Here is a 14,057-nt window from a genome sequence, read left to right as displayed (position 1 = left end):
ATGCAAATGAATTGGACTTGGGCTTGCCTTCTAGAGAGTTGGTTCTCAAACTTTAAAGAGCAGCATGAATCACCTGGGGACCTTGTGAAAATGCACTCTGTAAGTCAGAAGGTGTGGGCCTGTGTTTCCTTTCTAACCAGCTTCCAGGCGGCACCAACGCTGCTGAGCTGTGGACCACATTCTGGAGTAGCAAGATGCCAGGGCAACGCAACCCAATAGAACTTTCTGTGGTGATGGACGTGTTCTATATCTGTGCTGTGCAATACAGTGGCCACTAGCCATGTGTGACCGTTGAACATATGAAATGTGGCTAGTGTGAGTGAGAAGCTAAATTTTTAGTTTCATTTAAATCTCATTAATTTAAATTTAAATAGGCATATGAAGTTAGTGATTACCCAATTGGAAAGCACAGTTCTAGAGCGGTGGTTTTCAAACTTAGGTGCACATTGAAATCACCTGCAGGGCTTGTTAAAACATAAGTTACAGGGTCCCTCCCACCTTCAGAATAGCTGATACTGATCCTGCTGGCTTAGGACCAGCCTTGGAGAATCTCTGCTCTAGAATATGCACCATCCCAGCTGTGGTAAGCTTTGGGGTCAGCACAATAGTCTGTCATCTTTTCTCTGGGCAATGAGTTTCAAGTGCACCCTCAGGGCCAGTAGGACCCACCCCATCCAGATGGCATCTGAGCTTTCTCCCTGCAGGCCTTACACAGGAGCCTGATTTGAATGGCTGGCATCAGAATCTCCCTGCAGGCCTTACACAGCAGGGCAATGATTTGAATGGCTGGCATTGGAAGGCTCCAGGAGGGCCCCCTTTTGAAGAAATATCCTTCCTAGTGATTCCCAAAAAGTGACATGACAGAACAATGGGGTTATAAGCATTTGCTGTACAGCCAGACTGAGTCCAAGCCGAGTTCTGTAGCCATACAACTGTATGACATGGAGCAAGTCACTTAAACTTGGTGCCTCAGTTTTATCAGCTATAAAATGGGAATAATAGTACCTACCTCATAGAGATTTTGTGTGAATTAAGGGCCTGAAATTGTCAACTGCACAGTGTAAGTGCTTAGTATGCATAAGCTATCATTACACCCCCTGGTCCCAGCAATTGTTCCCTTTGGCTATGCAATTTGTTCACCCTGCAGGTTCTCTTCAAACAAACAGGTGTTTCTGGGAGGCACACTCTGCCTACTTCACTGTTTTGCTGAGGGCCCAGGAAGCCTCTAAGGTTCACTGGGGCCTCCCTTAGGGTATCCAAGGGCAGAAGAAAGGTGATAAAGCAGGAAAGCTCCTCACTTCTCGATGCACAAGTGAAAACAAGCTGGGGCCAGCGGGCCTGTTCAGCTACTCTGTGCATTGACATGTGATCAGAGTAGGGAACGGACTTTTACTAACTCAGTCCTGCGGCTGACCCCCGTGCAGCTGTCTGAGGGCAGGTGGGGGCCAGATAAAAGACTGTGGCATTTTCTGAGTCTTCTCAGTACAAGTCATTTGATGAGGATGAAGCAGTGCTAATGCACACCTGCCCCTCTCCTCCCAGCTCCAACATCTGTGCCTACAGTGAGCCCATTAGCGCGCTCCCAGGCTTGGCTTGTCCCAGCCCTCTTTCTCACTCCCACGTGACCACGGCAAAGATGGTGGCATGTCCCAGAGCTTTTGCCAGGCATCCACCTGCAGTGCCAGTGCTTCTCCCACAATGCTACTATAGAATTTGGGTCTAACCAAGAGGGAAACACATCCTCTTTTCCCCAAGGAAAATATATAAATTTCAAACATTCTGTCATTTTAATCATTACTTAGGAAATTTTAAAATAAAATTTCAGAACTTATCAACAGAAGTCAATTTTATTGCCAAACCTTTGGTAAACAAGGTAATCCCTCCTTAGACCCCAGACTACTGCCCTACTGGGGGAACCACTCCAGAGCGCATTCCTTTGCATTGGTAGGGGGATGGTGGCACAGCAACTGAGAGAGACAGGAGCAAAGGGCTGCCATCCCAGCCTAGTGCCTGCCAGTACCACCTGGCTGACGTTTACCCACTCTCATCCCTTCTTTTTCCATCTTCCTAATTTCAGAATAACAATATCCATGAATTGAGTGCTCTTTGCCAGGAGCTGTGCTGCTTTCCAAGCATTAACTCACTTAACAATTCCCTACCAAGCAGATCTATTGCCTGCCCTTTACAGATGACAGGAGGGGCATGTGGAATAGTAGGTAGTAGTCTGAATACATCAAGACACTTGTTCCTTTGCCAAACTCTTTGCCATAAAGGTACAGCAACCACATGGACCGGATGTTTCAAACTTTGTAGAGATTAATCCTTCTGTCACACCGAGATGTTCCAAATGTCAAGAATTTGGCATCCAAATTCCATTTCCTAGTCAGTCTCTCACACTAAGCAGGGGGAAGGAGAAGTGTGGTAGCAGTATGAAGACTGTCACCTACGTGGCTCAGTGATGGATTTGGGAAAGATGGACATCATGCTTACAAGCCAGAACCTGAAACAGCCTTGGAGCTGGAGGTAGATGGAATCAAAATGGACCCTCACCAAGGGGCAGCTCAGTTTCCCCAGAGCTTACCCTTCCCTGGAAGAATGAGAGGGCTGCAGGTTCCCTACCTCTGCGAAAATGCTGATGCTGGGATCAGTAGGAGTGTGCTGTGCATGCATGCATACACTCAAATACAGGAGTAGATATGGATCATCTTTAAGATGGTCCTGTGAATTGTGCAAATGTCTGACATACATATGTGCCATCCATACAGTACAAGTGGACAGGATGAAAGGCATGAATGCCTCAACAATGGCAGCTAATTGAAAAATCACTTGGATGAGATTTTTGTGCTCATGTGACATATAACAGCATTTGATGAATCAGGAAGTAACAACCTTGCAAATGATGATTACCAGTGTACCTTAGAAAGAAATCACCCTCCACTTCTATATCCTAACATCTGCTACCAGCTCCACCCTTTGTCCCAACCCTGACCTACGTGAAGCCAAAGCTGCACCAGGGGACAGTATGAAGGGCTGGGGATGTGCAGGGGGATGCATGCAGCTGGCAGGAGGCTCCCATGGAGAGAGCACCAGAGCTCTGTGCAAGACAGCACATACGTGAGTGGACGGATGAGGCACTCTTCTGTAGTCACAAGCATGTGATCAGGTGTAATACTGAAAGTGCCACATCAGGCACCCAAAGCCGAATGTGTCACAGCAAACATTTCTCGATCTGAGAGTTATCTGCTGGGTCCCCCAAAAACCCTTTCTGGGCTGTGTCAAGAAATGCTATGTTTCTTTTCATTCCTCTGCCAGATGTTTCCCTGGGACCTGCAGGGTGGAGATGGGGTTATACGGAGAAAAGGCAAGTCCACATAGCAACATACAGGTGACCTCAGTACCTGGAAGTCTTACGTGGGGCACTGTGGTCCTCTAAACTTTCTCATCCATTCAGTATTGATCAGAAATTTCTTTCTGTTGGGACTTTTAAACTGGAAATGCTGCTGAAATGTTGACTTTCTTCTCACAAGAACAATCAAAGGCTGGGGCTTGTGTCCCGTTTTGACAATCTGGGACTATGCACCGCCGGAGGCTCAGTTTTCAATCATTACTTATGCTGACTGTTCAAAGGCATGAGGGATAATGCCCTTGAAGGTAATTAATGTCTCTCTCCCTTTTTACTGTAATTTAAAGCTGATTAAGTACATGACCTTATGAATTTGGCCTGATTAATCAAGGCTCCTCTGAGGGAAAGAGAATGACAGGACTAGATGATGATTTGTTGGTGGATGGCATGACCCCAGGAAACTGAAAAGGTGTGAAATTAGTGCTTGAAGGACCATCACATCTGTCTGTGGAGGGACACAGAGTGGGAAGGTAGGTAAACCCAATGGGGAAACAAAAGTATTTGCTCAAGACACTGCAGCATAAATGCTCACAGGGTCAATGATCAGAGACTCTGTCTCCACAGCACTCAGAGCAGTGGAGTAGTGCCTGGCACACAGCAGATGTTCAATACAAATTCCTCAGATGAACAGAGGCCTGCCCACCCCCAGCTAGTCTACACAGATTTCCTCGGGCCACCATCCATTTGCCCATGGTCCATCCATCGTCTACCCCTCTCTTCATCCAGTATTTATGTGCTTACAATATGTGAGGTGCTAAACCATGGGTACAGGGGATTCAATAGGAACAAGATTTAGCCCCTTATGTAGAGTCAGTCACCCCTGTTTCAAAAGACTTTTTAAAGGAGAGGGAATGATAAGTGGTGGACTTTACAGAGTGGCCTGAACACAAACTGCGTTCTCATTATGCCTTCACTACCCCACAGACTCGTTGCCTTTGTTAAACCTGGGTTATTGCTCCCAGTGAAGACTCACAGTCTGGGTGCTTCCGAAAAGAACTTCCCGTGTTCCTGTCCAGATGTGGTGTAGGCACTGGCCATTGCCTGAGCAGGACCCTGGGCTAGCGTCACCAATGATTCCACCTGAAGCAGTTCTGTCCTGCTTGTTCCCTTCCTAACAAGCCAAACTGAAGTTGCTTCCAACCCTTCCCATTCCTCCTCCTCCACTTCACATTCTCTTTTTTGAACGAGATTTCCAAGGGGCAAAGGTGAAGGTCTGTGGCCACTTGAAGGAAGCAATTTTCTGGATGGTAAGAAAACATCCAGCATGATGCTCTGAGACAAATTCTGGGCATTTGGTAGAATGTTCACATAGAGGGAAGTAAGCTTTTCTCCATCCATCCTCACCACCCGCCACCCCTCCAATATTTTCTCTTGCTGCATTTCAAAATAAGAAGCATTTCTCTCTGGCATCACTTGTTAGAGAAGAATATACATACCGGCCCAGCAAAGGATTCTGGAAATTGCTCCTCGTCAAAGGGTAACATGGTCACTTATCCTAGAATATAAAAGTGGCTCTAAGGTATGGTCTGAAATTTGGGAGAACTATTCTTTACTATTAGTAGTTTTCGCTTCTGTTTTAGCTTTAATTCTACTTAGCTATATGGATTTTTAAAAGCTTTTCCTTTTCACAGTGCTTTTCTGTAAGTGCAAACTCAAATCTGGTAACATTCAGACCTGGGCCTTTGCCTCACAGGTAATACCATGATCTGTAATGTGCTTTTCAAGACCATTCCTTTCTGTGTTAAGTCACAACAGTACATTACACTCTCTAGGCCTAGTACAGGCACAAGAACTTTTCTATTTATAGTGATTCCACCTGCAGTTCCGAAGTCGTAGAGCTGAGAGCACCGCTGAGATTGTGAGTCCTTCTCACAGTGTTTTTATCTGGAGGGCTGCAACCATGATCCCCATTCTACAGGTAGGGAAACCAAGGCCCAGAGAGGTGATCTACCCACAGTCACTCAGTAAGTCAGAAAACAAACTGCAAGATCACCTAAGTACCTTTCAGTACCTCATTCAAAAAAACCAGGTTCCATCCTTCTCACGTGAATGCACATACTTCAGAAGTACATAATTTTAGGTGGAACTTTCTATCAAGGTTTCAAAAGCTCTCTAGCAAGTCAGGAACCACAAAGTAAGAACTAGTATCACACTGACCTTTTAGTTTAAGACCTCACTCACAGACAATGCCGGTTATTACAGTTCACTATACTGGTTGCTGACAAGAAGAAAATTTGAGGGAAAAATTCATCCATTCAAGATGCACACCTTGGCACAGCTCCTTTCCTGGTTTCACAACAGCTGAAGTGTACTACCTTAGTACTGGTTCCTTCTACACAATATTCTGATACTTGTTGACATGTGATTGAGGGGAGGGAGGATTCATCTAGGGTGAGAATAATATCAGGTGTTTTAGGGACAATTCTGCCCAGCAGAATATACATGAAATATGTCTAATAGAGCAGTTCTCTACCCTGATTCTTTTTTTTTATTTTGGTAACTTATTTCCTGATCCTGATTTAATGTAAAAAGTAATGTTTTACTTTCTACCTTCCCTGATGAAAGCAGAGCCAGTGGGTGGTATGGCTGGGAGTGGATTTTGACTCCATGGAAGGGAAATTCTCTAACGGTTAAAGTTAGAGGACAATGGAATGGGACTTTCTGGACTGGGGAGTGGCCTGGTCTTGCAAGTATGTTTCCCCAGAGGCTAAATGACCATCAGGCCAGGACACATTGCCCCTTCCAATGCCAGGAATCCATATTCCCAGAAATAAATGAGGCCAACAGCAGCCCTCCTGCCTCCTGGCTCCAGGTCAAGAAAGGCACGAAGAAGACCAACAAATAATACTGAGGCGGTGCTTTGGCTCTGGGAGACTTTGAGGTACCAGGAGAAGAGTACTGATGGCCCCCTCCGGCCCGTGGGAAAGGTGAGGCACAGAGAGACCATTGAATACTTTCAGGCCTAGGTGAGAGGAAATGGGGGAATTTAAGGAGGGAGATTCTCTTTTCCTTTCATGTCGGGGAGGGGAGGAGGAGAAGTGACACCATTAACGATAGTGAAGCACAACTCAGAGTCAGCGCCAGCCGCCAAGGCACCCTGCCCTCAGAGCAGCTGTGATGATTCCCTCACGGGGGGAATCCTACACTCCAAAATCCCAGGGGCCCGCCCTTGGGATGGCATCCAGGGCTGGAGATGTGGGCAGGCTGGGCCTGGGCAGGCACACAAGGTAGCTCTACTTCTTAAGGCCTGACTATTGTCTTTGAGGAATGGGCTCCACACAAGGAGGTGGCCATCAAACACCGCCTCTCCAGAAATTACCCTGCAAATGTAATCGGAGGGAGGGGGGTACACTGCTGCCTATGGAATTCACCTCCCTCAGAGGCTGGGGGCTTCCAATAAAGCTAAATAGCATCACCAAACCCACCGATTTTTTGTGTCACTTGGGAGAATTAGGAGAGAGGAAAACAGACACAACTTGCCCATTATTTGCATGATTGTCTAACTGGAGAAACTAGGGGAATCAACTGAGAAACCATCAGAACTAAGACCAGAATTTGCTCAAGTGGCAGATTAAAAGTCAACCATACAAAAATCAATAGCTTTTTGGGCCACCTGAGTGCAGCCTAACATCTCTGAAGAGCTGTGGTTTTCTGCGAGGCCTCCAGGCTTTGTGCAACGTGCCATACTTAAAAAACGGAGGTGAGCCAAGGAGCTGCCTCTTCAGCTACAGTGACCTCAGTCGCCTCAGACACCAATATGCGAAAGGTGCTGGGGTGATGGTTGCAGAGGGGACAACCACCTCTGCACGCTCTCCTTGGGGTCCCTTCCCTAGTCCTGACCCAGCCCCTTTCTCCCAGCTCTTTTCTGTTCCAACCCCAGGACACACAGGGAAGCTTGGCACGGGTTGGTGTGGGAACCAAGGGCAGATATGATCACGATTGTCCTGTCATTTCCAAACGAAGGCAGACTTTAAAAACAAAGTGGCTGAGTTTTCACATGTCCATTCTGTCTCATTGCCTCACTGGACAGAAGCCTGGGGAGGCCAAGATGCTGTGCCCTGGCAGGAGATTCCCACAGTCGGGTCAAAGTGGCCAAGGGAGGCTCCACAGGGCTGCGCGTGGCTAACTGACCGGCTCAGAGAGGCGGTCATTTGCGGTCCAGGCTGGCGCGCAGCTGGGCTTCCCGCACCATGCGGTCGAAGGAGCGCGTGTTGGTTTCCTCGCGCACCTTCTCGCGCACGTGGAAGGAGGCCCGGGCTGTGGAACGGGCGCTCTCTAGCGCGCTACGCCGCTCGCGCGACAGTTGTTCGCTGCGCTCCAGTTTGCGCCCGATGGCTTGAAGGAGCTCCCGCCGGCGGCAGTCTTCGTCCCTCTCCACTTTCTCCTTGTTGGCTCGTTGGGCCCGTTCCTTCTCCAACCGGCTCTGGCCCACGCGCCGCGCTTTCTGCTGCACCGCCTCCTCGGCGGCCTGCGCTGCGTGCTGCAGTCGCAGCTCCCCTGCCCGGGCCAGCGCCTCCAGGTGCGCCTGATGCTCGCGCTCTTTGCGCTCTGCTGCCTCCTTGGCGCGCCGACCCTGCAGCTCTTCCCGCCGGGCCCGCTCGTGCAGCTCCCGGGTGCGCTGCTCCACCAAATGCTCATAGTTCTCCTGCGCGCGGCCCAAGCTGGCCTCCAGGGAGCTCCGCAGGCCCTCCCGATCCTCATGCTCCTGCCGGGCCCGGCCTTGCAGCAGCGCCTCGTGACGTGCCCGCTCGGCCCGGCTCAGCTCCCGCTTCTCTCGCTGCAGCTGGCCGTCCTGACACTGCTTGGTGCGGACCGCGCGCTGGGAGCGCTCCCTGCAGACCTGCTCGGCCCGCTCGCGCCCTTCCTGCAGGCCCTCCTCGCGCTGCTTCAGGTTCTGCTCCTGGTGCAGCTTGCGCAGCCGGTCCTCCCGGGCCGCGCGCTCCGCCCGCTCCCGCCGCAGCAGGCCCTGGTGCTCGGCCAGCTCCCGCCGCCGCTCCTCGCTGCGCTCGCACTGCCGCTGCCGCCGCCGCGCCGCCTCCCGCTCCTCGCGGCCCCGGCGGCCGCGCCGCTCCTCCACCTGCGCAGCCCAGGCCCGGCGACCCTGCTCCAGGGCGCGCTGCTTCTCGCGCTCCTCGCGCTCCCGCCGCTGTTCGGCGCGCACACGCTGCTGCTCCCACTGGCCGTGGGCCGCGGCGCGCTGCTCCAGCAACAGGCGCTCCTCCTGGTGCCGCGCCAGCATGAGCGCCGCGATCTTTCGGTCGCGCTCGGGTACCCTGCGCAGGCCCCGCTCGGCGCGCACTTGACGCACGATGCGCTCCACGTGCTGAGCAGTCTGCGGGGAGTGGCTCAGGTCGCCGAGGCTAAAGCTGCGGCCGGTGAGTGGAATCAGGGCGAGGGCGCCCGGGCGGCCCAGAGGGTTGGACGCGGGGGAGGCCGACCCCGCCGGGCAGCTGTTTCTGGCCGAGGCCCGCGGCGGCCAGCAAAGATCCCGCAGACTCTCTCCGCTGTAGGACGAAGACGAAGCGCCGGACTCAGAGCTGAGGGCGCCCTCGCGCCGGCGGGACAGCGAATCTAGCGAATGGCTCTTTCTTCCCGCCCGCGAACCCGCGGGCGGAGGTTGAGTCCGGGCCGGGGACGGACTGGAGGCGGCCTTGCGGGCCGCACGCGGCGCGGGTGAGGCCGGAAGGCTGGCGCTGCTGCAGCTGCCCGCGCTGGGGGCGGAGGCCGCGGCCACTGCAGCCGCTGGGCCCATCGGCGTGAAGAGACGCCGCTTCTCCTCGCGCACGATGCGCTCGCGCTCAGCCCGGCACTGCTGCAGTTTGGCTCGCCGCTCCGCCTCGTAGGCCTCATACAGGCCGGTAGCCACTCGCATGGAGCGGCCGGGGGCCTCGCGAACCAGGTCTGCCAGGGCCCGTGGCAGCAGCTCCACTGGCTTGACGGCGCAGCGAGCGCAAGCCTCTAGCGAGCGGGGACTTGTCAGCACGTAGCGGCTGCCCTCCGCCTCTGGACAGTCGAAGTTGAAGAGGTCGAGGTGCAGCAATGGAGACTGCTCCCGCCGTCCACCTTCTGTTGCGCACGGGACTTCAGCCTTGTGGGGCACCGCCGCAGAGGCCGAAGCCGAAGGCGAAGCGGCAGCCGGCTGCTGGGCGCCCTGGGCGTCAGCGGGCACTAGCGCGGAGGCTCCGTTCCCTCCCGGACCTCCAGGCTCGGCTCCCGCCTTCTCTTCTTCAGGCACGGGGTCCACCATGGCTGAGCTGTTCCTTTGTGGAGTCTGCGCGGATGACAACGGAGGAACATCAAGGAATGCATCTGAGGGCAGTTTCCTCCTCCCCATTCCTATTCACCCTTTTCCAACTTAATCCTTTTGGGATTAGGCTCAGAAGCCTGGCGGAACGCAAATTGTAATACCGATGCCCTGAAAACGCAGGCGGGGGTTGGGGGCGGGTACTGGTAAATAGGGAGCAGCTTCAATCTGCTCAGCTCCGGAGTACAGGGCGGAGGCCAGTGGCCAAGCTCCCCAGGGCGTCTGGTCCACTAGATGCAGCTCCTTCCTGCTGCAAGTTAAAATGAAAAGATCGCGGTGCAGGCAGTAGCCTGCCAGGGATCCCGGGAGGATTAGCGTTATTTGTTTGTAGCTTAGGCGGGCGATCCGGAATGCAGGAACAAAAAAGCAAGAGGCCTGTGTATCGCCAAAGTACATTGCGGCAAGGGCCCCATTTGCCTAAAGAAGTTTGAGATTCAGCTCAGAGGCCCGGTGACTTATATGACATATGATTTCCCCTTGCCAAAGGAGACCCAGGCCCAGAGCCCAGGGGGAATGGAAGGACTGAAAGAAATGCCTCAATTCCAAAAGGCCTCTCGGGGAGGGGTGATCAATTCTTGCTCCTGCCTCTTGGGCAGGGCTTCCTAGCAGCAGTGCCCGCCTTCCCTCCTCCTTCCCACTGGGTGTTTGCTGGGGATGGAGAAGGCGCCTGGATCCTCCCGGATGCCGCCTTTCCCTTTAAGTCTGAATGTGCTAAAGGCACCATCCAACCCTTGTCTAGGATCGGACACCTGCCCCCAGATGCCTTCTCGGTATCCCCACCGCATCCTAGCGAGGTGGGCTTCTGGGGCTCAGCTAGCTCGGCGGTGCCAGTGCCCCATCCCGGATCCAGTTCACTTACCTTATGTCCCGGTCTCCGGCCCCGCGCCGAGGGCTTTTGTTCGCAGCTCGAGGCTCTCCGTGCGCCTCTTCAGTCCTCGCGCAGGCTGGGTCGGATTACTGCCGGCTGCAGCCGCGGTAGGAGCCCCAGCTGCCACCGCCAGCGTCTCCCCATGGGGCCCACACACAACTCAGACGCTACCTACACGCGGGAGCGGGAGTGCGACAAGGTCTCCCTAAAATAACGCAGATCTGTTCCCTTCCCTCACACTGATTCTTAAAAAAAGAGGCCGGGTTCCATCGCTGCTGCATCCATCGCCGCGTCTCCCACCACGAAGGTACCGCAGGTCTTTCCATGCCCCCAGCGCCTCCTGGTGGACACTCCAGGGTGTTGATTTGTTCGCTTGTAGCAAAAGAGAGGAAAAAGGTATGTCTATATACACACACGTCCGTATGTATACGTTCACCAGGAAACGGTGTTCTTTCAGCTCCTTAACTGGGTAGAATGAATGAAGGAATCACTTGGCTTACTTCTCACGGGAGCTCCGAGAAGCAAACAAATTGACAGTAGAAAGATGGCTCCTGATCCAAATTATACTTTTTATTTTTTAAGAAAAAGTAAGAACATTTAGATAGGCCTGAAGCAGGTAGAAGATGTAGGCTAGTGTTTAATACAACATGTTGGGAATTCCTGGTTCCAGAGAATACAAATTAAAACCAGTTAGTGCCGTTTATTTTGAGCCACGTCCTCTCACCCTTTTTTTTTTTCCTCTCCTTTTTTGAGTGGTAGTGGCCATAGCAAACGGGAGGAGTTTTTGAGGAAAGGCAGTTGCGTGGGTGGGAGGGGTGGGATTGTTAATAACCTTGACATTGTCAGATAGGCAGTAAGGAGCAAATGAAGGGTTTAAAGCAGGAAAATGACATGATTTGATGTATATATTTTAGGAACATAAGTCTGGCAGCAATGGAATGAGGGCTTTAGGAGGGTGAGAGGAGGCAGGAAGCTCAGTTAGCTGGATACTGCAGTTACCCAAGAATTGAGGCCTAAGGGGGAACAACAGTAGAAGACGTGGGCAGTGGGAGTACACATTCCTGAAATAGAGAGTAAAAACAGCTTGGTTCTGGGGTGTGAGAAGCAGTGAAGGGCGAAGGACGGCGTCCTGGAGCAGTGAGGTGGCTGGGGGTGACACGCATGGAGAGCATGGATCCAAGAGGCAGGATTAGGTGGTGTGGAGGGCCAGGGAAGGATGGGTTCCTTTCTGGAGCTTGAGGTGGAACTGCTCAGCAGATGGCTGGGTAAGTTATGTCAGAGGTCTGGACTGGAGCTAGTTTAGGGTATCATCACCATATACGAGGTTCCTAAAACCAACAGCATGAGTGAGATCACCCAGGAAGGGCAGGCAGAGTGACTCGAGCGGCAGAAGGGCATTGATGGGGTTGCTATGGGAAACGGATATATGCATATCCATGAAGGGGACCAGTAAGGACAGGCAGGAAAGCATGGTCTTCTGGAAGCTAGCAAAAGAGCACTTCAGGAGAGAGTGCCCTAGTGATAAGGCTGCAGAGGTCCAGAAAAATTTCACCTGGAATCGAATACCCACTGAAATGGTCAGTGGGAGGGTCTTTGGTGCCCAGGGCAAAAACGGCTTCAGTATTGTGGTGGGGGTCTGATGCCAAACCATAGAAGGTTGAGATTAATGGGAGGTGAGAAAGTGAGAGTTACTTTTTTGACATTTGAATGAGAGTGTTAAGAATTGTTACTTTTTTGACATTTGAATGAGAGTGTTAAGAATTGTGAAGGGTTTGAGATTTTACCCTGCTTGCATGATATCATGTTAGCCTGCCACAGTTTCATAGATGTTAACAGAAGATAAGACACTCCTGGGTCAGAAACAAAGGACTCTGTTACTCAGGGTACAACAGATGAGGTTCATGTTTCTGCTGGCTCTCCTTGCTCCCCAAGTTCCATGGCACAAAGGAGAGGTGGGCCCAGATAGAGATTGTACATATAATGGTTTTGTGTCAGCTAAATGATCCAAAGCTTAGTAAATCTTAATCTTTCAATGAGGACTCCTGGCAAACCTGTTCAACATTTGCCCCAGAGGGAGGCAATATCTTTATTATCCTGAACAGAAAACAAATCTACCCTCTGACCTGGATGGAGACTCTATTTCATAAGGATGTTTGCTATACAAACATCCTTGAAAAATGGTTCAGAATAAAAGCCTTTTTTACAGCATATTAGAAATGCCATGGAGAATTGCTCTCAATAGAGAAAAGGAGCAATGGTCAGTTGGCCAGTAAGCGGTGGGGCTGGGTTTTAGACCTGGTGCTCTCTGATCCTGAAGTGGATCCCATGCATCATATTTCCATACCCAGTAGAGTATCTGGTGAGATGTGGATTCAAATGGAGATGAGTGGGGTGGGCAAGCCAACCTCTCCCAACTTTGTTTTTTTCCTCTTTGCATAGAATCTCATTAAATTGCCAACCTCACAGATGAATAATGCTGGCTATGAAAACATTTTTGTAATAAGTAGGGATAATAATAGCCTTCCAGGGTTGTTGACAGAAGAACTGGAAAAACTATATGCTAAGTACCTAGACTAATGCATTGTTAATAAGCAGTGATAAAATAGTTACCATTCATTTTGATAAACCTCAACCTACAGGTGTGGTCAGAATCAGTAAGGAAATGTGTGGAGTATCTGTACTTTTTTAGGGGGAAGTTCACAAAGTGTTCCATCCTTGACTACAGAATGATTCTCATCTGGGAAGGCCTTAGAAGGAGAGGGCATGGGAAGAGGCCTCTGGAATAGAACTGTGATGTAGCCACCCAGATCAGCAAAACCAGCTTGGCAATCAATGGGGCACCACTGGCTGGTCAGTTATCTGTCCCCTCTTGTTTTTGAGTGCCTTGGACACTTCAGGAGATGGGTTTCACACAGGCTAAGTACTGATGTCCTTCAGTTTGGGAGTCCTACCCTGCAAAGGATCAAGGGTCTTAAATCCAACTTTATTATAGTACCCAGTAAAGAAAGCAGCCAAGTTGGAGAACATGCACCTGCCCCTTGAGAGTGGGGTGGTGGACATGGTGGTGAGAAATGTAGGCTTAAGAGTCAGACTAACTGACTGTTTAGATGTTGACTCAGCCAGGCTGTATGATTTTAATCAAGTTTTTTAGCCTCTCTGAGCCTCAACTTTTTTAAAGAGTGAGGCACAATGTGGACTGTTGTTTTGCCTTGGACAGACTCTTAGAGATAATAATTTATTAAGTACCCTATTATATCCCTTAATGTAGTATAGTCAGTTTGGGCTGCTATAACATGCTATATACCATACTATACATAGCTTGAACATTTATTTCTCATAGTTTTGGAGGCTGGGAAGGGTACGATCAAGGTGCTGGTGGATCTGGTGTCTGGTGAGGACCTACTTCCTGGTTTGCAGATGGCTATCTTCTTGTATCCTTACATGGCAGAAAGCAGAAAGAGAGAGAGAGCTCTCTCCTGTCT

General features: G+C 51.1%; 1 protein-coding gene across 1 annotated transcript; it reads right to left on the bottom strand.

Moving 5' to 3' along the window:
* Positions 1-4,983: 4,983 nt before the first annotated feature.
* On the bottom strand, positions 4,984-10,670 carry CCDC177 (coiled-coil domain containing 177). The gene is made up of 2 exons (XM_036913368.2): positions 10,567-10,670; positions 4,984-9,674 (listed from the first exon to the last, which is right to left on the bottom strand). The coding sequence occupies exon 2, from the start codon at positions 9,648-9,650 to the stop codon at positions 7,551-7,553; it is 2,100 nt and encodes a 699-aa protein (XP_036769263.2). The 5' UTR covers positions 9,651-9,674; positions 10,567-10,670; the 3' UTR covers positions 4,984-7,550.
* Positions 10,671-14,057: the final 3,387 nt, after the last annotated feature.

This window comes from Manis pentadactyla, chromosome 11 (genome assembly GCF_030020395.1).
Source record: "Manis pentadactyla isolate mManPen7 chromosome 11, mManPen7.hap1, whole genome shotgun sequence".
NCBI classification, from domain to species: domain Eukaryota; kingdom Metazoa; phylum Chordata; class Mammalia; order Pholidota; family Manidae; genus Manis; species Manis pentadactyla.
Note: the sequence above shows the minus strand (reverse complement) of the source record. Positions and strands in the feature narration are given on the sequence as shown.